Below are 25,789 nucleotides of genomic sequence, written 5' to 3' on the forward strand. Positions count from 1 at the left end.
ACATCACTTCTGCTGTAGTCCATTAAGCCTACTGCCATACAGTGTTGTAAGTGCATCAGATGTTAAATTTCGCTTTTCAACTTCCCAGAAACTTAGTAGTCCTCTCACCAATAGAAACCATTAGCATGCAAAACCTGTTAGGTCTGTGTCCATCTTTACTTTGGGAGAGTGAATACAGACAAGTGAGAATGCTCTAAACCGAGAAAAACAAGAACTTACCCTTTGATCAGCTGGTGAAACAGATGGAGAAGCTGCACAGAATTTCTTATTTCAGAAGGCTGCAACTTAAAATAGAACTGGATTTCTTCATGTTAATGCTAGCATTCACAAAGGGCTGGACTCTTAACTGCAACAACCACAATTAACCTTAAGCCAAGTCTCAGCAGACTGCAAGAATTCTCTTTAAAATCAGCTGGTGGATGATGGTGGTCACTATTTCAACTAGTCTTCACGGTAAGATGAGAACAAAGCAGACCTGTATGCATTTTTTTTTTTAAACTGAAGATTTATTGGAAAGAAATTTGATCCCATATCTCGTCAGCAATATAGGATATTTAACATTTTATATAGACTGTATTCAAGTAGAAAAGATTACATTAAAAATTTTTTAATATTGCACTTGGGACAAGTCATGGCTAAGCTACTAACATTAGCATTCCAGAACAAATCATACAGAGTCTTCAGAATTTTAGTGAGCTGCCTTATGATTTCTTCACAGGTACTTTGACACACTGTGCTATTCAACTTTAGCTCACTGCTAAGAGTAATTCCTGTAATTTAAAGGTAAAGGTAAGCAATATGCTATCTGCTACCAGGAATGATTTTGGCAATTGCTTCATTCACATTATTTCACACTTCAGCCAAAATACTGTAGCCATTCACTTAACTCTTGTACAAGATCCCAGCATACACGTGAGAGACTCCAATGCACATGGGAAGTGAAATACCCACCTCCTTTTACTTATTATTTCCGCCAAATTACCACAGAGGCAGGAACTTTTTGTGGCTCACTGAAACAGAGAAGCAGATTAAGCAGTGTGTGCACACAGCAAGACAGTCTTCACATGCCAGGCACAGCAAAGCATGACTGGCATCTTCACATTATAGCAGTGTCTGGCCAATGGAGTCCCAACAGGAATGGTCACTGCAACAAAGCCTGAATGGGGGACAAATCCAAAAGGGAGTAGAAGTGTAAAGGAGGAATTAACTACTGAGTCAGTATTAGGGATCAGACAGATTATTAAAAAAGAGAAAAAAGAAAATCCTGCTTAAAGGGGTGAATAATCAAGAATCATAGCAAGTGGCAGTCTGATGGCTTCTGGAAGAAACAGGACAGGGCTTAATTATTAAATAAAACTGTTGCTCTGAACTGGTATTTAAAGACCTTGTTTCATGAAGAGAGAGAAGAGTTTGCATTTTACAGAAGCATGCAACTGAAAATTTGCACTGTGCAACTGCAACTGAAATCTGCACTAAGAGAAACGCCATAGACTTTACAATCTGAATGCAGAGTGTGTGCAAAGGGTGGAAAACTGCAGGTCAGCAGCAGCTTCTCTCCCCTCTTGAATCTTCTCTGAATTCCCAAAACAGGTTCACTTACAACAGTTAAAAAGAGATACCCTTACTTTCCTTCACCTTTAAAGCCAGTTTTACTTAAAAAATTAAGAATGTTAAGAGTCACTAATGTCCATTTTATTAGTAGCAGCAGCTTCAATTTTTATGTAAAAATAGAGTAAGCAGCTCTTACTAATGATGCAACTAAACTTTTGTTTTAGTAAGCAGTATTACATAAAAACCAGAGTCATTTATTTGCTTCTTGCACTTTTTGCCTTAGTTTAGCAAATCACACAAGTAACTCAGCTCTCTGTAGGGGCCCAGCTCATCTAAGGAGCCAGTCTTGTACATATCTGTAGACTTACCGGATTAGCCTATAAAGGACCAGTCTTCACTGTGCATATTCATAAGAGTAGTTTTCTTCCACTGTTATTTACCATAAAAAACACTGGGGCATTTTCATACAGACACTCTGCAGCATTTGTCTTCTTATTTTGCTGTAGGCGCTAAAAATCGTGCAGTTTGCAGGCTTGGTCTTTGGGACAACAGGGTTGTAAGTTACTGGTTTCAGTCACAGAAAAAAACAAACCACAAAGACAGACTACGTTTAACCCCATAGTAAGCTCAGCTACATGAAAACATGAGAAAACCATAAATTGAAAACTTCATTCAAAATTCAGTAGTGAATACCAGAAAGCTGAGTTTTAGCAGATGATCTGCGGACGTTCATCCATCTCTGGATGTCAGCCACTCACACAAAGCTTTGTTTAAATGATGCCATGCATCTCCAATAAAGTGTCAAAAGCAAAGTGTTACATAAGCAGCCAAGTGTTAGGTAATTAGCAAAACACAAAGTAATGGTCCTTTGGCTCTCAGGGTAAGAAAAGCTGCACTGTCATTTGCGTGATTTGTACTCTCCTAAAACCTGAGCAAGTATCCCCTCAGTAAGTGAAAAAAATAAATCTGATGTCACTTGGTTTACTGACATACTAGATATGACTGTAGTTACCTACTGAACATGTCATATACTGTCTTCTGTAACATTTTGTGATGCTTATCCTTTTTCAGAAAGCCTAAAAAGGCTTAAAGTCTATTTTAAATCTGGCTTCCCTACACTATCCCCAATAATATTTGACAAACAAATGATACATTTCTTACTATAAAACACCAAGTTTAAAAATAACGAAGTGCTATCTTAGTTAGAAAACTCAGACTTGTACATATCCTTCCAACAATCTGATATATCATAATAAGCAAAACAAATAAAAAAAGTAATTAAAATTGTTTTTATAATTATAACTGGCTTATAGGCTTTTTCACTCCATTTGCCATATTTAAAAAGTCTGTAGATGTACATTTAAAAAAATACCAGCATCAAAAAAATCCAACTGCCACTTGGCCAGATTGTCACTTGGGAACAAATAGTAGCAGTTGTCTTTTCATTAAGAAAACTAAAGTAGTGGCCAAGCTCAGTGACTAGGGCAGCACTACAGTATTTTATCAAGTCCAGGAATACCCAGTCCCAAAACATGCTGGTATAAAAATTTAAACCAAAGCCTGCTCTTGGATCATGACACAATGGCATTGAAGTTGGCTGGTGCTTGCCTTTAAAGTAGTATCAGTTGATCTTCTCTAGCCTCAAATAGCAGTACCACTAACTACTGAAAAATGAGGAAGTCATGCTGTCAGCCAACAAGCAGCAGTCTATATGCAACACACTACAAAACAGTAACTCCACCCTATAATCACAACCAGATTTTAATCACCTTTTCTGTGAACATACATGCACATGGTATCTTAAACTGCAATGCTCAAATCTGCTCAACAGATTGTTGCACCCACCCTGTGCTGTGCAACTCCCAGATCCCATCTTTCAGTCAGGAAAGTCTGGGCCAGGCAGGGGATCTGCAAGGTGGGATGGGGAGAGAGCCTGACAGAGCGCCAGGCAGGAGGCCAGAAGAGAGATGTGGAGCGGTGCAGCCAGATGAGAGGGCACTCTGCACCCACATCCCCAGGAGCAGCCAACAGGATGAGAAACCAGCAACAGGGATAAAGAAGATCTGAAGGCTGGAAGAGACTATAAAGCTTAAAAGCAGTAATATATGTGGCTTTGTACTGCTATTTTTCTTTGCATCCAGTTTTGGGTTCCAAGCACAAGAGTACACCCCTAAGCTCTGTACAAAATCAACATTCATGTTTCAATATCCCATCTGGAAAAGTCAGGAACCACCTATCAGTTTGGCAACTGAGTGAATGCAAGAAACTCTTCATATCTGCTACGAATTCAGCAATATCAGCGGCAAACATTTCTGCAAATCAACCTTCAGTAATTTTGTAGTGCCCAGCACTTACTACACAGACACTGTCACCTTCAGAGGGCCTTCATTTCACTATTACCACATAACAGGTACCAAAAAAATACTTAAAATCCATACCAGTCAGTGGCAGCTATGATTTATCAGAAAAATGCCTGCCTTGTTTTTTACTCCACAGTGTTCTGTTTGGAAAATGTCCTCTTAAAAACTCTTCCATTATAAGTTAACAACTACAGCATAGTGGAACTATCATCTGTAATACCAAGTATAGCAGATTTGTTTTGAAAACAACACTCAGATATCTGAGCAAAATGATTATAAATGGTAGAAAAATATGACAGACTAATGTTTCTGGAAAAAACCCCAACCAACCAAGCCATGCTGCACTAAGAACTTTCTCCCCCATGAAAACATACAAAAGCTACAGTAAGATAGTCAAAGATATCAGACTTGTCAACCTGGGAAAAACATAATCTTAAATATGAAACACGGTCCTTATTTCTGTTTTGGGTATAGCCACCAGGAACAACTATTTTCAGTATTTGGAAAGGCAAAAATTATCTCACCAATCACTTTAATAAAAATTATTACAACCTATTAAAATCAAGGAGATTTACGCTTTCACAATTTCAAGATTTAGTTTTTTCCACCAGGATTTGGAAAATGAAAAACTTCAAGCACTGCTTCCATCACCAGCATCTTCCCTCAGCTGTCTGTTTCTTAAGTGACTATAAACATGAGTAGCATCATGTAGTGTCTCGTTACTTTCAACAGTATGAAGAGACTAAGAATTGGAGTTAAATCTTAATATTTTGACGAAAATAATTTTCACAAGACATGTAACAAAATACCCAGCTTATTTTGGAAGCAAGTCTCTTCACAACAGCTTTGTCTTTTACATTTAGAATTCTTCTGTCTGGTAAGATGCAAGTATAATGGAAGTCTAACATCTACAGTTATGCAAGTACACAACCCCCCCACATACATCACTAGTAAATAATCAGACTGCATACAAGATTATTTGTAAAAGTAATAAAACCCTTTGATGCTCCATATTTATGCTGGCAAATAGCTCTCCTGATATAAAAGGCACTTTGAAAACCCAATATGGTTTGGTTCATTAAGTTTGCAAAGTACAAACAATTGTACAAACATACAATTATATTGAAGCATGTCAGCCATTGTGACGTCATCTACAAAACAAGTTTCCAATTGTCGATAACACTGGTTTTATGGGAATGAGCAGTGGTTTCAGCAGCTTTACTGAAGACATGACAGGGTTTCCAGTACCGCAATCTTATTAAGTAAAAACCCCTCAAAAACTTACAAGTTTGGGGGCCCCAAAAAAACCAAGACCCAAAGTCCATAACATTCATTCAATATTTACTCCTTAGAAGTGAACTCCACCCATAGCCCAAGGGCAGAAATCTCTTCAGTCGATTCCAGAACAGTGGTGGAGGCAGGCTCTGTCTCGAGAAGTAGGTTGTTGTACCAGTACAGTACTGAAAACTTTGGTCCAACAGCACAATTCCAGAAATTCACTACATGGCTGCAACATCAATCTGTATGTAAAGCTGTCTTACTCCTGCCTATGGAGAAGGGAAGGAGAGTTAAAAACCCAGTAAAGCCAAAGCAATTTACCTGTCCTGAACATCAGTTCACAGCAGTAAGTTACCTAGCAAAAAACCTCAATGTCTTATTTATCTGTAATTCATCTCCCACATTTAGCACATCGATCACTGAGAGCACAGTGTGAATACAGAGTTCTTCACACAGTCAAGTAATGATATATTAGCATTAGCTTTGCTACATTACCTTCTCTGATTCATCCTAAATCACTGCCATCCGTGAAGCTGCACAAAAGCAATTCTTACTTTCTTTTGTACAAGTTTAACTTCCTGAAAAGTAAGTTGCTTGAAGAGCTGGCGGTTTAAAATGAAGCTAAGTACAAGAGCGTAACACAGGATTTTGTTGTTCAAACCAGTTCTACATTATGATTTTGGCAAGAAAGTCATCACATGTGCAAGCAGCCAATGCAGTGAAAAGCTTGAATAGGTCCAGTCTGTGGATGGAAACCCTGTCCCAAGGGAAGCCTCAGCTATTTTCTTGGTTCCTCATAGGTCAATATAAGTCAACCCAATTTGATACACCTGAGGTGTTACTTCCATTAAGTGGCATCAAAAGCGAATGCAGAGAGGCACAGTAATTCCATCTACGCAACTGAGTATTCTGAAATTGTTCTATACAGCTGGAGCAGAAAAGCTTTCCAAAACACAGATTCCAAACCCAGAAACATTTAATTTTGCTTGATAAGAATTACAGTGTCACATCACGTGACAGGCAATTTATGTTTTGAGATGTGATTTCCACTGATAAGACATACCTGAGTAAAAATATTGTGAGTCTGGCTTAGAATCCACCTTCCATCAGCATCAGGAGCTACTAATAATTTCAAAGTCCCTATGTAAACATCAGTACAGAGGGTCCAGAAATGTGGATCATGTAAACTGTAAACTCCTTGCAACTGCTGCACCTAAAAATACAGGCAAATTTCAGAAAATGTATTTCAGAAAATGTTTGTCTATACTATGTTTTTTACAGAAAATATTATAAAAACCAATGCATTCTTTTCCTTCTAGTTCACTGTGCAAATTGTGATCTTTTAGCAAAATTTCTCATTACTATCTCGGTTATCCTAAGGAAGGTGATCAGATTTGTGTATATGCCATGATTTTGTACCCTGCATTTACATTCTATGGGTATTTTACGGAAACCATTTCTGAAAATAGAGGTGTCCAAAAGAAAAAAGTCAGTTACTGAATTCGAGAGGGCATTAAAGTAAAACTGCAATTTTTGCAGAAGTGGGAATTCTGCCGTGAAAAAATTTGTGAGATTCTAACTTCAATGAAAACATATTCATATATAATTTATATTAATACATTAACGTTTCTGTAATGTTTGTCCTGCCAACCCCCTTCTTTTTCCTCTGTCCAATTGTAGCAAACCCTCCAAGTGACCAATTACAATCTGTAACTCCCCCAGGGCAGACAGCATTCCTACAAGTGCTTCCTATTAACTTTGCAAAGACACTTCAGTGTTCAGGTCATGACACTGTAATAGATTAGTTAAACAGGAGAACAGGTCAAATCCAGAGTAACCTATGTATACTCAAATACACTTCCAATGTTACTCCACCTCACATTACTAAGAACTAGATTTTGTGGGAGACAAAAACTGAACAAAACAGAAAAACATTTTGCACTTTGTACAAGCACAGAAGACTTTGGGAGGAAAAGCTTCAGGATCTATTTTTCTTCACTAACATAGCAGATTTTTAAAACACGAACTAAGGAGAAGCTACATACAATTTGGGACTTCAGGAAAATATTAATTAAACTAATACTTCCATTTGTATATTCTAAAGAACCTTTACAGGCATTACTGAAAAAACATCATAAAATATCCTCATACACACAGCTGAGGCTCAATAAGCCAGCAGCTTGATGAGCAAAAATGGCTTAAGAGCTCACCCTCTGGTAGCACTGAGGCAGGGCATTTTCCAAGGAAGGAGGAGTTCGCTGCATCAAAATCCCAATGGATTCTTTTAAAAGTGGAACAATACTAGAAAGAAAAAAGGAAATTAGCTATTATTACATTTTCAAAAGATGCAACATAAGGTTCTTTAACACTCATGAGAAATTCTTCTTTAGTTGTTCCACCAGAAGCTGAGAGTGTTGCCATGAAAACCTAGTACAGAAAATAGAAGGATTTACAAAATTGCTGTGGTGTCTTACCAAAGGCAAGATTACTTCTCCCTCACATTTTCCACAGAACTACCCAGTGGCTGATCACAAAAGACTAATAGTTTAATCATGGGATTTGAGATGAGATGTCTTAGTATCTTAAAAGTTATACAACAAAGCAGTATAGCTCAAAACCTACTTCGATGGCAAATCATTCACAAGTAATCATAACAATATTCAACTGCAGTGGGGTTTGCCTTTGTGTTTGGCTTAAGGCATATTTTTCTTATGAACTAAGATAATAATGGAGCAATCATAAAATGAAATCAGTGTGGAGCAGTCCAGCTATAACAAAGTTATTTTGTCAGAAACAGACAACTTTGCATATTCTTGCAGTGAACTAAGTGTAGGGTCTCATCCAAACTCAGGGGTTAAACATTTGGAAGCAATTAGAGGTTCCCTCTTGGCCTTGTTTAATCAGATAACTAAGTAGACATTTAATACCCTTTTTTATTGTTATTACTTTTTTTTTTTTAATAAAACCAAGAGACCAGTAAGCCCATACCCTGAAGCTACCACTAAAAAGTTATACTCTTATTAAGTATTCAGCATGGTACCTTTTTTGTTTAGGAACAGTGCACCATGCCTGGTTCAGTACAGCATTCTAATATTTTCAAGAGGATAACAAATATCTATAACCCAACACCAAAGCTTAAATAGCAATTTAATTTCAAGAGCATACAAGTCACCGAACACTCTGGACCAAACGTGACTATATATTTCAGAAATGGTAAGCTGAATTTCAGAGTTCAGCACTGGCATCACAGCTGCAGTACACAGAGTAATAGGATTGCAAGCACACCCAAAACATTTGTAAGAGATTAACCAGGCTAGTTCTTAGAGAAAACCACAGAAACTTTGTTTAAAATCTCACGAAGTGATGTGGAATGCATGGCACAGACCAGCTGTGTATTTGCAGATGGTGGACAATGTGACCTAACCAGTTTTAAACAGGTGGTTCCATTAGTCCATGGAAGCAGTGCTGGCTGACTGACTGCTCAGCTCACCCCTTGGCTAAACCTTAGCCAGGGGCGGGAGGGACTTAGAGGGCGTGTGACTCCTGTCTAATGAACCTCTGGAAAAACCATCACCCTAAAATTAAGTCTTCTTGCAGGCACAGTGGTGGTTCCAGCCAAAGTCACTGCCTAGTGCACTCCATCACATGGCCTCACACAGTTGTGCTGCTACCAAGGCATCAGTTCAGAAATAGGAAGAAGCAATTAGGTACACGCAGGAGTTGCCTAAACTGGACCTGTCACCAAGACAAACATTTAGCAGTGCAATAACTGTCAATCTGTCTAAAGGAAGCTTAATTGGAGTGTCACATTCTAGAGTGGATTACAGAAGTTTAGGGAAAAAAAGGTTCTCTTATTAATGGACCCATCTCACTAAATAATGTCCATGTCACAAGCATTACATCAAGGGGAGCTGGAGCTGCCAAAACACTCCACTGATGAATTGATTTCAGTTTAACTCACTATTTAAAATGCAGGTTTACTTCTTAATAAAAACCTTGAAAGACCAATACACAACTTCAGGATCCAAACTGAATGCAGGAATTTTGAACACTGCCTCCATCTCCATAAATTTAACAAGGTCCCTGTAACATATGCACCCAAAGGCTTCAAAAACCACACACATACAGGCTGCATATTTTTCCCCAGGGAAACAACTAAAGGAATGGAGAATATAATAGCCTGCCTTTTTGTTGAAACATACCACTATGAGTGAAAAAAGCCAGGAAAGAAATCTAACAAAATATGTCTACTTTGCACAACTTATTTACATTATTTGGTAAATCTGATGTACGCTGTCTGATGGAAGGGAAATTAACTGTCAGTACATTTGGAGAGACAGGCTATGAAACAAAATCATCTTAAAAGTCCAAAGAATAGAGGTAAATCAGGATGTGGCTTGATACTGTTGGTGAAGTTGAAGCATATCCTGGGTCACACCCTCCTCCTCTGTCTTAGTGTTCAGATACAAATGTCATCTTTTGAAAAGCTGAAAAGGCCAAAGGACAGCTGCAGGGATGTGACAGGCCCTCACAAATGCTGTTAAGAGCACAGGCGGCCATGGATACCCCTCTGCATCCAACGGGATACCATCTCACAAGGCAGTCTTACTGTAAGCCAAACTAACACTACAAACAACAGAATCCAGTTTGATGATGTCTGATGTTTTCCATTGTTTCAGGCACACTACTTAAGTACAAAACCTTTAATTTAAAAACCAAAACTCCACACACTATGTTCTTTTCTCAAACATTAACTAAACACAGTAATATTTAATCACAAGGAGGCACTAGAAATATCAGTTCCATCTCATGTGACTGAAGAAAACATTACGAAAGATGACAAAACCAAGTAGGTTGAGAATTTGACAAAGCTTTCCTTTTCTTTTTTTTTTTGGATTAATCATTAGTGAAAAAAATACATGGCTGTCTCTGCAGCAACTATTGCACTGGTACTTCCCCTCTTGTTTGTTTTAAATGATAAGATCATCGAGGAAAATAAATAATGCTGAATGCTCATCAAGTGGAAAACTTTGTCACGAACAAGGGGTCTTTAAACTTTGCTGCTAAAGCAGACTCAATTTTCCATTGGTCTCTTGATTACCAAGCCTTAAGTCTAAAATACCACACTCTTTTACAAGACAATGGAATTTGAAAGAGGTGCTAACCCACAGCTAGACTTGGGATAAAAACATATCCTCTGAAAAAGCTAGAACTGCAAAAGCAGCTAATGTTACAGCACATCACAGTTGCACATAACAGTTACAGAAGAAGTGAAAGGTGTTCAAACAGATAAAAGCTATTTATATGAATCTGATAAATCCAGCCTGCCAGTGACACAAGGCTTGATTAAAAATGAAGAGTGAAAGCATCAAACTCTTAATTAACCTGCATCACATTCAGATAATATTCATATCCATTCCAGTCCCATCCTGTTTATGCCACTGTTTTTGTAGGCATAGCTAGCAAGACCCTGGTATTGTTATAACCTCAGACTGCAGGGCTGAAAACAACACTGGGTAAAGAACCCTTTTCACAGTCATTGCACTCAGAGCGCAGCAGGAAATTCATTCAGTGCTCTCAGCACTACAGAAAAGAGAGGATATTTGTGATAGATTTTGTGGAAGGTAAACAAACATTGCTAAGGATCAAGACCAGCTATGGTTCTTCAAACACCATAGCTGAAAATCTACAGCCAGATTTCCAAATTCTTTGTTTTTCCCCGACCACCATCCATATCTGCAGTGCCAAGGCTGTCGGCCTATTTGAGAACTTTAATAAAATTTTTCTACTAGGCAATGGCAATTTTAATCAGACTGCAAGCTTTGCTCAAGACAAGGATGACAGGTTTAAAATTTACTTTACTGATTTTGAATTGCTTGTTCTCATAACAACATAGTACCTTTACTCTCAAGCAAGGTTGGCAGGTACTATTACCCTGTAAATAAAAGCAGTGCACGACATTTAGCAAAAATGGCTTAAAACAATACCAATGACAAACATGCTAGTTTGGAGGAGTTTTCCTATAAAACATTGCTTCTGAATCTTAGAGAATGCAGCACTTCATTTACAAAAGTAATTTTTTCATATTGTTTTGCCTCAAACATTAAAGGCATATATCCCAAACAGTACAGGCACACCCTCCCCCAAAGCTCTTTCATATTATATCATGTTCAAGAAGCTTTAGATTTTATGCAAAAAAATTACGTAACCCATGGAAACAACTTCACTAAATGTAAATTGCCTCATTTCTTTGACCACTTAATATGTAGTCTGCATACCCTATGCAATCTAGTATGAGATTTAGTCTACTGTGCCTTTCTAGAAACATGTGGGTCTAATAGTGGTTTCAGACAAACTTGATTTATACTAGTGTTGTGGCTTTTGTGTGGTGTCTAATTTCACATAGTTGACTGAAATACTAAAATTGCTTCAACATTCTGAATAAGGCTTAGAATGCTAAGGCTAAAAACTAAATGAATATTTAGTTTTAAATATTAAAAGCAGTTTAGAGACTTGAGAAATTGTATATTGATTCAGGCACATACAATTATGAGGACAACACCTTGGAAAAAACTTCAAGTGTCAACCTGAACAAGTATGAAATAGCCAAGCTTTTGTTAAAAAAAGCAACCTTAAAAATGTTAGTAAGACAGACTTGTCTATTTTAAGCTTGTCCTATTTATAATTAAATGGACACTTGCATGAGATAGTACCAAAAGCAATTAAAGAAGGGTTCATTAGATACTAGTGGTTGCATCCAGGCAAACTCAAATCCCACAGCAGATTTTCACTATGCAGTCAGAATGTTCTGTGCTAACTCAGGAGGTGTTAGGCAGAGAATATGTCACCCTAGAGCAGCCTTAGTGAAGGATCACAGGAGCAACACAGAGACACCGTGTCAGCAGCTGACAATTTGCACTAATTAGAGATGTTGTCTATAGCAAGGTTCAATCATTTGATTTAAAAGCACTGCTTGACTTCTCTGAGGAAGCGTTGCTCAACCCTTCTGCCTCTGCACAAGACAAAGCAGGTTACAAAGTAGAGTCTGGACAGCTTTATACTGCAGCAGTAAGCTTTTTAGTCACCTTATACAGGTATTTGTGTGATTTCTTTTGGCAAGTGTGACCATAATTTTAGAAACCTGAACAGAAAACACCCACTAACAGAAGCAGGCAAGACTCAAGTAAATCTGAGAGAACTGCCCCAACCTTGAAGCAAAGCAAACACTCAGTAAAAGAATGAATGAACAGTTATCTCACATAGACACAAGCAACTGAAATAGAAAATGAAATAAAATTTAGCTATTTAGCGATGTAAGTGTGACTTTGCAAAATGTAAAACTACTTAAAGGTTTCTGCCCAAACTGTGGGCAATTGAGATAAAATAGCTTAGAGAATAGGGAAGGTTTTTTAGCACGTAGAGAGGGGTGGGGAACCTGAAACTGCTTGAAATGATAAAACTTTAGGTAACTACTCTATAATGGTAAGAATAGGAGGTAAAACTAAATGTCTATTTAGATAAGGCAGACTGCAAAAGAGTGTGTGTAAAGATAATTTTAAACCTGCTACTTTCAAACTGTATAAAAAGCTATGGTATTTCTTGGCTCAGTGGAGTGCACTGGGGAGAACACCTGCCCCTTTCGCGTTCCCCGGCCGTAATAAAAGTGCTTTTCAGATTGGCAGAGGTTTCTTTGAATCACAACACTGGATTAAGAGCAATGACTTCCCTCTGCACTCTCCTGCAACTGCTTTCTCAAAAAGTTCCACAAAACGGAATAAGGATTTGTGTTCTGGCTTTATTCCTTCTTTCGATATATAAGTATCATAGAAAGAATACAGATTAAAAGAAAAAAAAAACAACACAAACTCCCCAAAAACTAACAACAACCACAAAAAACAAACAAACAAACAAACAAAACACCAGGGAAAAAAGAGCCCAGGATCAAATCTACCCCCTACTCATGCCCTGCAGACTCTAGGTGAAAATCAGACCATTAAGCAATAACTTGGGAGGATACAGTTCCAACTAGGGTGAAGTCCCTAAACGCCATTAAAACTTTTGGACAACCTTATCAGACTGGCTTTTGCATCTCTGACTCAAAACTGTGCTTGCTTTATTAGAGTCACAAAGATCCTGATTATGGAACAGATCCTGATTTTTAAACACACATGTGTGAGGTCCACTTGTTGTGGTGCACACACACACTCTCACCCCACTTCACCTTATCAAAGTTGGTTTAACTAGTAAAAGGGACACGGAAAAAATGGACAGATATTCCTTTGAAACAGCAGACAATTATTTAATCTATGTACACTAATCTAAGTGTATGGAAACCTGTGTTTTACTCAGCTACTACCTTTACCTCAGCAGTAGTTTCTTCCCTCTTGGTAACCTGCACATTTCCTTTCCCATATTTTGAGATTTCAGTAATAGAAGTAGCTTGTAATAATTTGTCCTTTATGAAATTACAAGATGTTTAAGTTAAAATATTAAGAGTGTATATTAAAATGATAATAGTGATCTCTAGCAGAGAGATTTCTGTGGGCGTTGTGTCTGAAGCACGCTGCCCTACTTTGATAAATGGGGAGATTCACATCAATAATCCTGTGAATGCTGCCATGCATATGCTGTAAACATGCCATACATGGTATAAGTAGCTGCAGTTCAGATGACATTCACAATGCTGAAGAGACAAAGGTGTTCAGTTATTAGGTTGTAACTGGAGTTGAGGCACGCTGCCCTGCGCCACCATTGAAACTACTGCCAGAAAACCTCAATAACAGCGTCACTCAATGAAATATTTGCTTGTCCAGTCTAATCCAAATAGCTTCACATTTACAGTGATCTTGGTAAGCACCAACTGGAAAAGTCTAGAGCTACTTGAAGCATTTCCATCAGGTCTTAAAAGGAATAAGGATGTCTCAGAGTACAAAAACAAAGGAAAAGACAGTTTTCACCAGAGAAAGAAAAAAAAATTTAAAACCTACCAGCTTTGATTTGTCAAGGACAAGGGCACATTCTGTGCCAGCAGGCTCAACTCTGCTGCCCTGAAGCCATTCTGCTCCATTTACTGGAGTACATTGGTTTATATAAGCACGTACTAAATACAGAGAGGAAGCTTTCTACAGTTTGAACCTGAAAGACGTTTTTGTAGTATTATGCAAATGGCCAAAATATGCAGATCTAAGAGCAAAAGTTGTGGCTGTAGAAAAGGGAAAGAAAATAGCTCATACAAGAGCTCATCAAAACAGCTGTACAGAAGAGAGATAACATACCCCTCTCGGAAGAAAAGCAAACATTGTAAGTCATCAGCATAACAGACAAACCTTTTCTTCTGAGCTATAATTTCTGCTGTAACTAGCATCAGAAGTACTACCAAATATCAGGGATAGCAACACTTACCTTACACCTATAAGTAGTGCTATCAGCATTGAACAAATAGGATCTGCTATCATTAGACCATAGTTCTGCATCAATATAGCAGATATGATCACACCAATACTTCCGAGCGTGTCTGCCACAATGTGTAGAAATACACCTGTAAAAGATCAATTGATATCATTACAACTTGGCATTCTCAAAGACATGTATTTCAAAGAGTGTATTTCAAAGACATTTTACAGAGAAGAGTTGCAAGAACTAGATAACATGATTTATACCTGTTTAATTTGTGGTCAATTTTGGGTCAAGCACACAAAGTGATCACAAGATTTTAACATATTTTTAGACTATAGACCACTTACAGAATTTACATTCTTTTCTTCAGTTAGCAGTAAGGGGTATTTCATAGCATGGCTATCAACTTAAACAGTGATTAACAGATGCAGCTAGATTTTTTTCATTCACATTATAGTAAAGAAACTCACGTTCCCTGGTGCCTACAGACAGTAAGATGGACAGACTATTAACAGAAACAGCTCTGCAAAGCTTTGAAACATGCTACTGTTTCACTGACGACATCTTCCAGAAGTTATTTGGCAAAGAAATCCAAGACAAATAGTTTTGAGAATTAAACACTGCTGCAGACATGAAAAACTTCACTCTTCTTTTGAAGAACAACACTGCCTTAAAATACAAAGATGTACTTTGGAGCTAGCCAAAATTTAGCCTTTGGAGCTCTCTGCTGGCGATGATGGGAAGTCACTCAGAAACAGCTTTTTGAATACAAGTCTCCAGCCTCTTGTAAAAACAACACCCAACTACAAATCAGCTCTTAAGTGATTTTTCCAAGCCTACATTTGTACTGTGTCTGGCTGGGACAGAGCCAGGTTTTCTCCACAGCAGCCTGCATGATGCTGTGGTTTAGACAGAATCAAGGCCTTTCATTTCTCACTGCCCCCAGAGCAAGTAGGCTGATGGGCACAAGATGCTGGGAGGGCACATAGCCAGGACAGGTGACCCAAACAGACCAGGGGGATACTCCATACCATCTCACACCATGCTCAGCAATAAAACTTAGGTGCTATCTTTTCAAAATAGCTGCTCACAGACTTCCCCGGACATTGATCTGCTGGTGATTGTCTGTGTGAATGATTGTCTGGTAAGTGATTGTCTTTGCATCACAAATTACCACCTTCTTTAAACCAACTCTAACAGCTTGATGAAAGATAAGTTTTAAGCTTAGATACTCTTTAACAATTATATCTATCTGCATTTTTCAAATACATTCTATCTTAATCATACTGTTCTTCATCTTCCAGAACATACATTGCAATTAGGGTCCTTAAGTTTCTGCTTTTAACCACTCTTTCCTAGTTTTTCATTATTTGATTTTTCAGCACCAGTAACAGAAGCTGAATTCCAGATTTTGGGATCTCTCTTTTAAACTATGTTGACACTGCATTACATTTACACTTCAGTGAATTACACATGCACAGGGTACAGCACTGCTCTGTTTACAGGGTGAATGGGATTTCATAGAATAGCTCCTCTATGAAAAATGTGGCATTTATCCAGAGGAACCCTCTAAAACAAATGAATGACAGGCAGGCCTTGATAAAACCAATAAACTATTATACTTATTATCATCATACCTTGTAAAATCTGTTTGCTGGATCCAGCCACTGCTTCAAGAGAATGGTCATCTGTGAAGACAATTATTGATACATTAACCTAGATAAAGGCTCTCTCTAGTGGTACATTCTGTTATGGTCTTCCTTTTGGAAATTTTTAATTGCACAACAACAAGGATAAGACTTGGAGAAGGTAGAACTAAGCAAAAAATCCTCTCATCCAAGCAGATTAATGCCTCTGTGGAACACACTAGAAAGATATGTTAAGAAAAACTTGTTAAAGGATAGCAAATGACTTCTAGTGAGGATACACAATATATTACACAAAAGTTGATTTGAATATCAAATTGCACAACACAGCTACATTCACTGTTCCACTGGGGTGGGCAGTGTGGGGAAAGCAAGGAAGAAGCAGAAGTGGGGAGCTCCTACTTTCCAACCAAATTCCAGGAGAACTCCTGGAAAACAAGCACCACTTTTCCGCTAAGAATAGCAAGGAAGAGACAAGTAAGTATTTTTACACTGTCACCTCCTGTCTGCAAGTTGCAACACTATTCCCTGCTCTGAATGTGCACATTTTTAGTCACATCAGATCCTAGTTTATGGCTTAGGCAGGAAGGACTGACAACCCTGCAACACCACAAGGCTTTCATCTGCACTGTTTCAATAGGTTGCCTCTTCTCCCATAGTGAAGGCTACTGATCATTTTTTGCGTGAACATCTCAGATTGTTTGCCTTTATAGAAAAGATTTAAACATAGCTAAGGTAACAAGCACCTTTTTCACAACCACCTTTTTAAAACAGATTACAACTACACAAGATAGGGAAAATCTTATTTGAAATCACAAACCAAGTACAACTAACAATCCATAAGTACTCAAAGTTTGTGTGTTCATATTTTCTAATATCTTGAGCTGTAAGATTATTCAAATGGAGAACACTAGCAAAGCAGCTTAACTTTGCCTGTTGATTTAAATGAGAAATTTGAAGCTGAGCACTTGATAATTTCATTATACTGCCATCGCATCCAGCTGTTCCACCCTCTGCCAACACATAACATTAAGGTGAACATTCAAAAACCACAGGTAAATCACAGCCTTTAAAAACTAACACTGAACTTACCTGCAAGTGACACACAAAATGAGCCACAACACATGGCAGCGGCAGAGCATACTAGACATTTAATGAAACTACTTCCATGTACGATCACAACAAGCTGCCAGCACCTTCTCTTTTTTTTTCTCCAGTAAATCATTAGTAGCACATTTAGATTGAGTCAAGATGGTCTAGGACATTAACTAAGTACTCACCATGACAATAATCCTGACCATGAGAGTGCCCATGGCCGTGACCATGACTGTGTCCATGTGCATGTTTCTGTTCATGGCTGTGCCCATGACCTCCGTGGCTGTGCCCATGGCCGAGACCACCATTAAACAGAGAATGACTGTGCTCATGCCCTGTAAACAAATACCACCATCAGAGTATGAACTTAAATAATGAATTAAAGTATGCTTACATTTGTTTCTAAGCCACTCAAAACCTATTTGCCTTTTAGGTCATCTTAAGGTACAGCTTTAAAAAACTTAGGAAACTAAACAAAACTGTTTGTCATCTACAGCTCTGCTGTGCAGCTATATTATACATATGTATATAAATTATATATACATAAACAGACACACTAAAATATATAACTGATTTGAGAAGTCAAGTGCTTTTATGCATTCCCACTTCTGAGAAGCTGTGCTACACTTTTAGTACAATTTGAAAAATGTTCACATAATTAGATACAATCACATTAAAAACAGCTGTTTTAAGAAACCAGAAATAGGCTATTGTTCACACATTCAAAATTCAGGCTTAGATTGCTGCTTAAAGACAAAAGACTATTTTCTTCCACTAGACTATGTAAGTTTATATGTTAAGCTGAATGAGGCACCAATAGGCTTTGCAGAAAAAAACCCAAGTGTTCACCACATATATTTAGGCAAATAAATTCTGCATTTAAATTCAAAGACACCTGAGTTGAGAAGCACCTGAAGCTGAATCATCCCATGCTTAAAATTTGGTTCAGACAATGTCTTCTAAGTTTTTCAGCCACAACCTTGCTTAAGTCCAGCTTAATTTTTTCCAAAAGACACTCTGCAAATCTCTTTCAACAAGGTGCAGAAGAGTGCCTGTTCAGCACAGTGCCTGTTCCAGAAAGCAGATTCTAGAGTTCTAAGTGTTCCAGTTAATGGATATTAACATGAGAAGTACAACGGTGACTAGGGCTAGTGACAAAACACAGAAGTCAGAAGTCAAATATACGTTTGGCTAGGATTGCTGCTAAAAAGACATTAAAATTTAATACTGGGGTTCTCATTGGAGGATTATAAAGTCCTGGAACACAGGGTGCCAAGAAAGGAAACAGTACTGGAAGTTACAGACATCCTACCAGCTCCGTGTGAATGCCCGTGACCTCCATGCTGAAAAACAAATATTCCTATAAGATTTACAATGAATCCTAGTATAGAAACAGGAAGAAGTCTCTCATGATGTACATCAGGAGGCTCAAGTGCTCTCTAAACAAAAAAACAAAAACAAAACAAAGTACAAATGTAGAGTTTTACATTATTAAAAGATGCTGAAAAAACTACTTAGATACAGGAGCATTCTCATACAAACATATGTACAGACATAATTAAAAATTACTCAGGACTACCAGTTTTCGGTATGATAGACTAATTCTTATTGTCTGAAGCTGAAATTTTATTATTAAAGCTCTGACAGTACAGTAGAATATTCTGATAGTCGAGCTAACTGTTATCATAAGATTTCATTTTGCTGTGGGATGTGACTCAACACCACATGAAAACATTCAAGTCTGTTGTCATATGTGGATTGCCCAAGTCACCTAAACAACTTCCACTATTTCTTCCTTTCTTCTGAGAAGAGTGAGGCAATGAGGGAAATGAAATGAAGACTGAGAACAAACTGTGACATTTTTTAGAACTTCTAAAATCTATATTGATTTTTGGTTTTTAAATTCTTTTTTACCTACTTTGTTTGGAATTTTTTTGTCAATGAGACATTATAGACCTAATACAATTTGCATCTCAAGTGTTGACAAGCGTAAATTACTGTTGACAGAGGAGATAAACATTCACCATCTCTCCACAAAAATGAAAGGTATAGGCAATAGCAAGACAATGAAACTTCCAGCAGATGTAAAACTTTAAAGCAACAACAAGAAAAGAAGTCACCATCACAAGGAAAGGGAATACTTCCCATAGGGGCTAAGACCAGAAGAGAATTACGTTTCAAAATACCCTTGACCAGTCAGCTTTTAATTTTTCTAATAAGTTTTTTTCCTGTTTCTAGATTTGAAGTTTTTCCAAGCTTATAGGCATTTCAGCCCAGCTTGTACCAATTCTAAGGTATTGATAGGCTTATCAATGCAAAAGATCTGCTCCTGAAAGCTCTTCCCAGTTCTTTATTAAAAAAAGAAAAATTCACTAGAACGTCTTATGAAGTAGAAGTCTAAACAAATGTATAAGTTATCTCCCATTAAAAAGTAGAAGCATTAATGCAAGCTGATCTGAAATAGTTATCAGTTTTACTCTTAATCCTGGATGTTGCCCTTAATGTCTAAATTTCAATCTTGAAATTATCACCTGAATCATCATGTAAAAAAAAAATTGAGAAAAAAACCCTTCTAGATCTCTAAGTTATCACTACTTGCCATTTATATCAGACTTCAGGATTTGGAGGATAGTGCTCTATCTTTAACAAGTTAGTCCAACTTCTTCACAGAACGTGACGTATGACTAACCCCTCTGAGTGGCTACTTTGGGCCTTTCCTTCTTGGCCTCACTTGTCCTTCAACAATGAAAAGTGAAGATCTTTCTAGGACACATTTAACTGGCTGAAAAAAAGGACAGACTACATCTCACAGAATCTTTACACGTAAACAAAATATACCATTTAAGAAGCCAGTACAGATATACTGAAAAGGCTGGGTTTCTGTGTCACAAAACAGCAATTTCAGATGGCCCTATTCTCTGTTCAAATCACCGATTTTTAATAAATTATGAACCTAATCAATTTATTTAACTCAATAATTTCACCCCTATTAGTAACAGAAATGTGACAATTGTCAGCGTAATTTACTTCATAACATACCTCAACGCCTTCAGAAAAAATGAAGAACGCTGTAAAGATGAGGAATAAACCATTTACAAAACCAGCAAGTACTTCTGCTCGAACATACCTGCAAGAAACAGAAAAAGCAATAGCAGATATTACCACATTCATTTAAATGCTGAAATTTAGAAGTGGAACTTAAAAGATTGGAGTGCAATCTTCTAGTTCTCAAACAGTTGTATTACAGAGGAATTTGCTAAATGGAAGATGCAGCATATAAACTAAGTGCATGAAATGGATTAAGTTGTATTTTGACAAACACTACCTGATCCACATCAGCTATTACCTGCTCTACATGAAAAAAAATCTTTCAATATGTCAAAATCTTTCCATTTAAGATCATCTCTACTGGAAGTTGTGGTATAAAGATATATTTGGGGAAGCCACAAACTAAGATAAGCATGCAAGATGTAGTCGAAGTCTTCTGACGTAAAGTTTCGTATAATATCAAACTGACATACATTAATTTGCTTCCCATCTATAAGGGGGACTACCAGTGAAAGTTTTAAGTAGAAATTAATTATTTCAAACATCAAATTTTGACAATAAAAAACTGCCAGGTTAGAATAACGTGTAATTTCCATGTAGCAAACATCAAACAATAAATTGTGGCTGTTCTCTAATAAATGGAACACCAGCTGTTTAAATGAAGAGCAGTAATTAATACAGAACCTGCTTTCATTGCAATTGAGTTCATGGTACGATTCTTCATAAACTGATTTTTGGGCACACTGGAGTTTCCACCTTAATTAAACTGTGCTTTAAGTTTCAAACTACAGAATTCACACTTAAGCAAGACAGCTGAAGCTAAATGATGACACTCGGGTCAGTAATGTTATGGGGAGTGCAGCAGCCCATGTTACACCTCATTTGCTGTTAATCAGTATTACCAATTAATAATATCGTACCACCAGTATTGTTTTATAGGGCAGAACTGCAATGTTCAGTGAAACCAAGTGACCCTCAAACAGAACCAGCTGCAGCAAGTATATCCAAGGGCGGGATGGGATGACACCTCAGCCTTGAGGATCCGGACTAATGGCAGCCACAAATGGCAGATGTCAAATCCTACTGATTCCAAGAATCATAGCTTATAATCTCAGTGCAGCATCTCTGTGACTTAGCTCCTTTCAGCTGTAACTTTCTGTTCCAAAGAAGGCATGGGACAGCAGCAGCCAAAGCCCCTGTAACACTCCTCATGCACTCCGAGGACAAACCCAGGATGCAGCTCTCGCTCTTCACTGGTGCCATTAATACACGACAGGGCAGGGCACCTTTCTCCTGTATAACTTGTTTCCATTAGTATGATCACAGAGATCTTGGAAGGGATAAAACTTCTCCCCAAAAGCAATGCCTTCATATTTTTACTATTTCTAGGGCGATATTAACTTAAAGGTTTACATAACTCACCTTAAAAACCCCCACACTTTCAACATAGCTTTTCCATGTTCTGCAAAAAGAGGTTTTGTTTATAGAATGAAAAATGACTGCCTAAACAGTTATTACAGTACATCAAGGTAACAGCCTGAAGTTTCTTACCCATATGAGAAAGCATCATTTGACCTCCATTTTGAAATAACTGAAGCTGCTAATCCAGCCAATAGAGCAGTACAGTCAAAAAACATATGGAAAGAATCTGATATTAGACCTAAACTGAAAGAGAACAAGAAAAAAATGTTATGTTCCACATGTTGAACATGAAAAAAAATCTACAGCCAATTATCTTTTACACACTAGCAGAATACACTGTGTTTCTAAGCTTCAGGCATGGTTTTGCTAGCACAGAGAAATCCACAGTTCATCACCAACACAAATATAACGCCAACACTGATTTTGTCAGCTTAGGAAAGGCACTTTGGAAGAGCGCTTGGCAAAAAAAATCCTCCTAGCATATGATTTTGGTGCTAGTGAAAGGTGGGTTCCCTCGACACAAACCAAAACCTCTGGAGTAGATCTACCCACAGGCACACCTCTTGATAACATAATTCAACCTTAAATCTTTGCCTTAGCAGCTGCAAGGCATTGACTAGAAGATCCACACTCCTCTTAGATCTAGAAGCTGAATGAAGCAGAAGTTGAAAGATCATATCTTAAAGGATTTATTTCAAAGACCAATGCACAACTACAATCTCGACTGACAAACACAGTTAAAGTGTAGGGTAAAACAGCATGCTAAAAAGTTCAAAGCAAGCTAAATTAGTCCATGAGTTTTTCGGTCAGTAGAACTCATATCAGTTTGTAAGCTATAGGTAAACTGGCTTTAACACTACACACAACAGCTGCCAAAGTTAACTAAATTACTCATAAACGGGTTCTGTAAGTCTGCAAGGAAGTATGTGCAACACATAATCTGCTTCATATTTGGAAAGACATTTGATACAGAGGTACTGATGAACATTTCTTACTGCAGTCATCCCAAAAGTTCCATTTTCCCAATCCTTTGGTTGTCTAAGAACAATTATGTACACAACTCAGTTTTAGGAAACTGGAGAACAAGAAGTGTTTACTGGTAGTAACAAGTTCTAGAAGACAGCCACATTTTCACACTGAAGTCAAACAAAAAGTTTCATTAGCCAGAGTTCCAACTACCTCACATTAAAAAAACTAAACCATCTGAGTCTGACTGAAAACAATTACAAAATTAATCTGAAGTGTTTCAGATGAAACACTCAACTGTGGAAGAAGCGGGTTTGGAAGAGAGGAGAGAGAACAAGTGCCTCAATCTATATATTTACATATATACTTTAGGGACACATACAGAGTTATATATACACACAACTGTAACACTTAAGGCAGAAAGATGATGGCATGATGAATTGTCCTTAGGTGCTATAGCCACCAAAGCAGGAAACAGATAAAACTGTTCTGAACAAACTTTAAAAGTTAAAACCAAATGTTTTAGCTGGATGCCTATGAAGTAGCAAAATGGAATTTGCTATGGAATTCTTGAAGGGTGTTGGTGACAGCTTCCCCCTGCCCCAAACCAGGTGACATCTCTAGGGAAACTCATCGCTTTAGATTTGGTTCCTCGATAAGGAAGATTCAGTGGGGGGGAAAAACCCATAAAACACACCAAACATTCAGGTAGAAGGTAAATAGGGTGACAGTAACTCTAAGTTGTAATGACTATGAAATGGGAGGAATAAGCATGGCTAAACAGAGATAGCTAGTGGTTTCCGAGGCCTCTTTTTGGTGTTTTGTTTTTTTTTTTTCCAATAGAGTCTCCTGGGAAAGAGAAGTATATAAAGGCTGTTACTGAAACAAAATCCCATACTAGCTCTAGAACCAGAAATCATACAGCAAGTTACCACGGCACTGTGCTCACACCTGCAAATCTCAGCAAGGCAAGACTCACAGTAGGTGCAACACCAGCACAGCCGTGCTGCTTTCAAGACCTAAGCTCACTGCCCCAGGTGACCAGAGGCATGGGGATTTATCAACAGGGAACAGCATAGCCTGTGTCTGCAGCACAGTTCACCACATGGCATAACCATGCTCTGGATCATGGGTACAGCTGTAAGTGATTTAGCTGCACAAGTGGCAGGAAGCCTGGTAAGAGGCCAATCTCATTTCATCTGAGGCTTTTTTTAAGTGACCTATAAATTAACAAGACTTTTTAAAAAAATGTGTGCAAAGTGATTACTAAAGTAAACAAGTGATTCAGTCAACCATTAGCAACGTGGGATGTATGGAAGAACTTTGTTTACAAATGGAGCACATCATCCAGAGTATAAACTACAGCATCTAAATGAGGACACTTCCATAGCTCATTTAATAACACAAGTTTAATACCAAATTACACAAGTGTGCATGTAACAGGATTTTAAAAATGAACAGCCCAAGTAGCAGATTTCAACTTTAAACAAGCTCTCAGCTAGCAAAATACCATATCCAGCTCTGTTTTCTGTGCTTCAAGATTGTCAGCATTCCAAATTATTTCTAGGATGATCATATAAATGACAAACCAGCTATGTGAGTTCAGGAAGCAACCTGCTTGACAAACAAAAGGTAATCTCTCATGTGGGGAACGACGGAGCTGTGCTCTGCAAAATGAAGAAATAATTTTCCCTATATGGCTCCTTGTTTGCTTGTTATGTGCTTGTTCTTCCACAGCATGAACTGCCTGCTTTGACTGAAGGCATTCCTCATCATAATCTCTGCCACCACTCTCTACTAAAGAGGTGCTTGCTAAGACAGTTTTGTTCTAGCCCAAAATCTAGGCTTAGAGATACCCAAAATGAGTGACTTGAAATATAAACAAAACTAATGCAAATCACAATTCTTAATCTCAATTATGAAAAAAAAAAGTAAGTCTTCTCAATTGCAATTGCCAAATTCCACAGTGACAAACTGCCAAGTGTCACTACTAGTTACCTCATATAAAGGACTTTTTTAGGTCCCACTACGAAAAAAATTATGCTTAAAAGACAGAACAAACTCACATGAACATAAACCTCTTTATACACAAACTATAGAGAAAAATATTTACATCTTCTGAGTTATTAGGAAAAAAACATCCATACTCAGACAGACTATGCACATAATAGCGCTCACACAACTGCAAAGTGAATCAACATCAAAGCCAAAACCAAACACATAGTCTATGTGCTACTAAGATATTCTGTACCCAAGATAACATTGTGTGCTTGCTAGTGATACACTGTAGCTTTGATTAATTACTGTAATCAAAGTTAAGGATTTTATAGTGTAGTTTGAGAGATTCAGAAAAACATGGTGTTAGGATGCAACTGTTTCCAAATCCACATTGCTGCATTCACTCAAGACTCTTAAAAAGAAGAGTCTTAGTAATTTGTGTCCATACTACAGCTTTTGGCAAGGACTACTTTAACTCCCATGTGGAAGGACACTGCTGGGCTTAATTGACATTTCCAAGCCAGTTCACTCTGAACTGAACTATAGACAAAAGAGAGTGAAATACCACCATAATACAACTTCTCTATCACGAATGAAGCATGATTGACACTAGCACCACTGTCTACCCATATACCATAGGTCAGTACAGAAGTTACTTTGCACTTTTGCTTGTATTTCACTGCAGATTTTTCAACAGCAATTTAGTCAAGTCTCTGCTTTTTTTCCCACCTTTGTGAATTTATGTGCTGTGTAAAGTACCACTTAATTATACCTGGATGTGCTAATTCCTTTTTTTGCCTCGGAAAGAGGAAGGAACCCAGGAATCAACCTACAAATTCCTCCCAAACAGAGGATGTCTGTGGCAAGCGGCAACACGAAACGGTTACAACCCTCGAGTCCTGTAACTCGGGCCAAGGCCAGGCTTCCTCCTCAGCCCACAGCCGAGTACGACAGCAGTTCCAAAGAGGATTCCTCCCGAAGGCGCCGAGTCGCGCCGCCCCCGCGCCGCCGGGCCCCGGCGGAGGGGCG

The 25,789-nt window shown here is 37.9% G+C and overlaps 1 protein-coding gene across 1 annotated transcript; it reads right to left on the bottom strand.

The window, feature by feature from the left end:
• Positions 1 to 144: 144 nt before the first annotated feature.
• SLC30A7 (solute carrier family 30 member 7) lies at positions 145 to 23,218 on the bottom strand. Its single transcript, XM_029963235.1, has 9 exons — positions 21,926 to 23,218; positions 20,366 to 20,453; positions 18,639 to 18,765; positions 17,512 to 17,661; positions 16,223 to 16,273; positions 14,592 to 14,727; positions 7,400 to 7,490; positions 6,253 to 6,402; positions 145 to 5,458 (listed from the first exon to the last, which is right to left on the bottom strand). The coding sequence occupies exons 1-9, from the start codon at positions 22,009 to 22,011 to the stop codon at positions 5,411 to 5,413; spliced, it is 927 nt and encodes a 308-aa protein (XP_029819095.1). The 5' UTR covers positions 22,012 to 23,218; the 3' UTR covers positions 145 to 5,410.
• Between the last annotated feature and the right edge of the window lie 2,571 nt (positions 23,219 to 25,789).

Source organism: Manacus vitellinus, unplaced genomic scaffold (assembly GCF_001715985.3).
Source record: "Manacus vitellinus isolate BGI_N305 unplaced genomic scaffold, ASM171598v3 scaffold_56_pilon, whole genome shotgun sequence".
In the NCBI taxonomy this organism is placed as follows: domain Eukaryota; kingdom Metazoa; phylum Chordata; class Aves; order Passeriformes; family Pipridae; genus Manacus; species Manacus vitellinus.

Excerpts from the sequence above, each read along its gene's own strand:
- SLC30A7 (XM_029963235.1), bottom strand. The coding sequence starts at position 22,011 with ATGTTTTTTGACTGTACTGCTCTATTGGCTGGATTAGCAGCTTCAGTT. Across the intron at positions 20,454-21,925 it reads AATGATGCTTTCTCATATGG|GTATGTTCGAGCAGAAGTAC; the intron begins GTAAGAAACTTC and ends TGTTTCTTGCAG. Across the intron at positions 7,491-14,591 it reads GCACTACTTATAGGTGTAAG|TATTGTTCCACTTTTAAAAG; the intron begins GTAAGTGTTGCT and ends TTTTCTTTCTAG.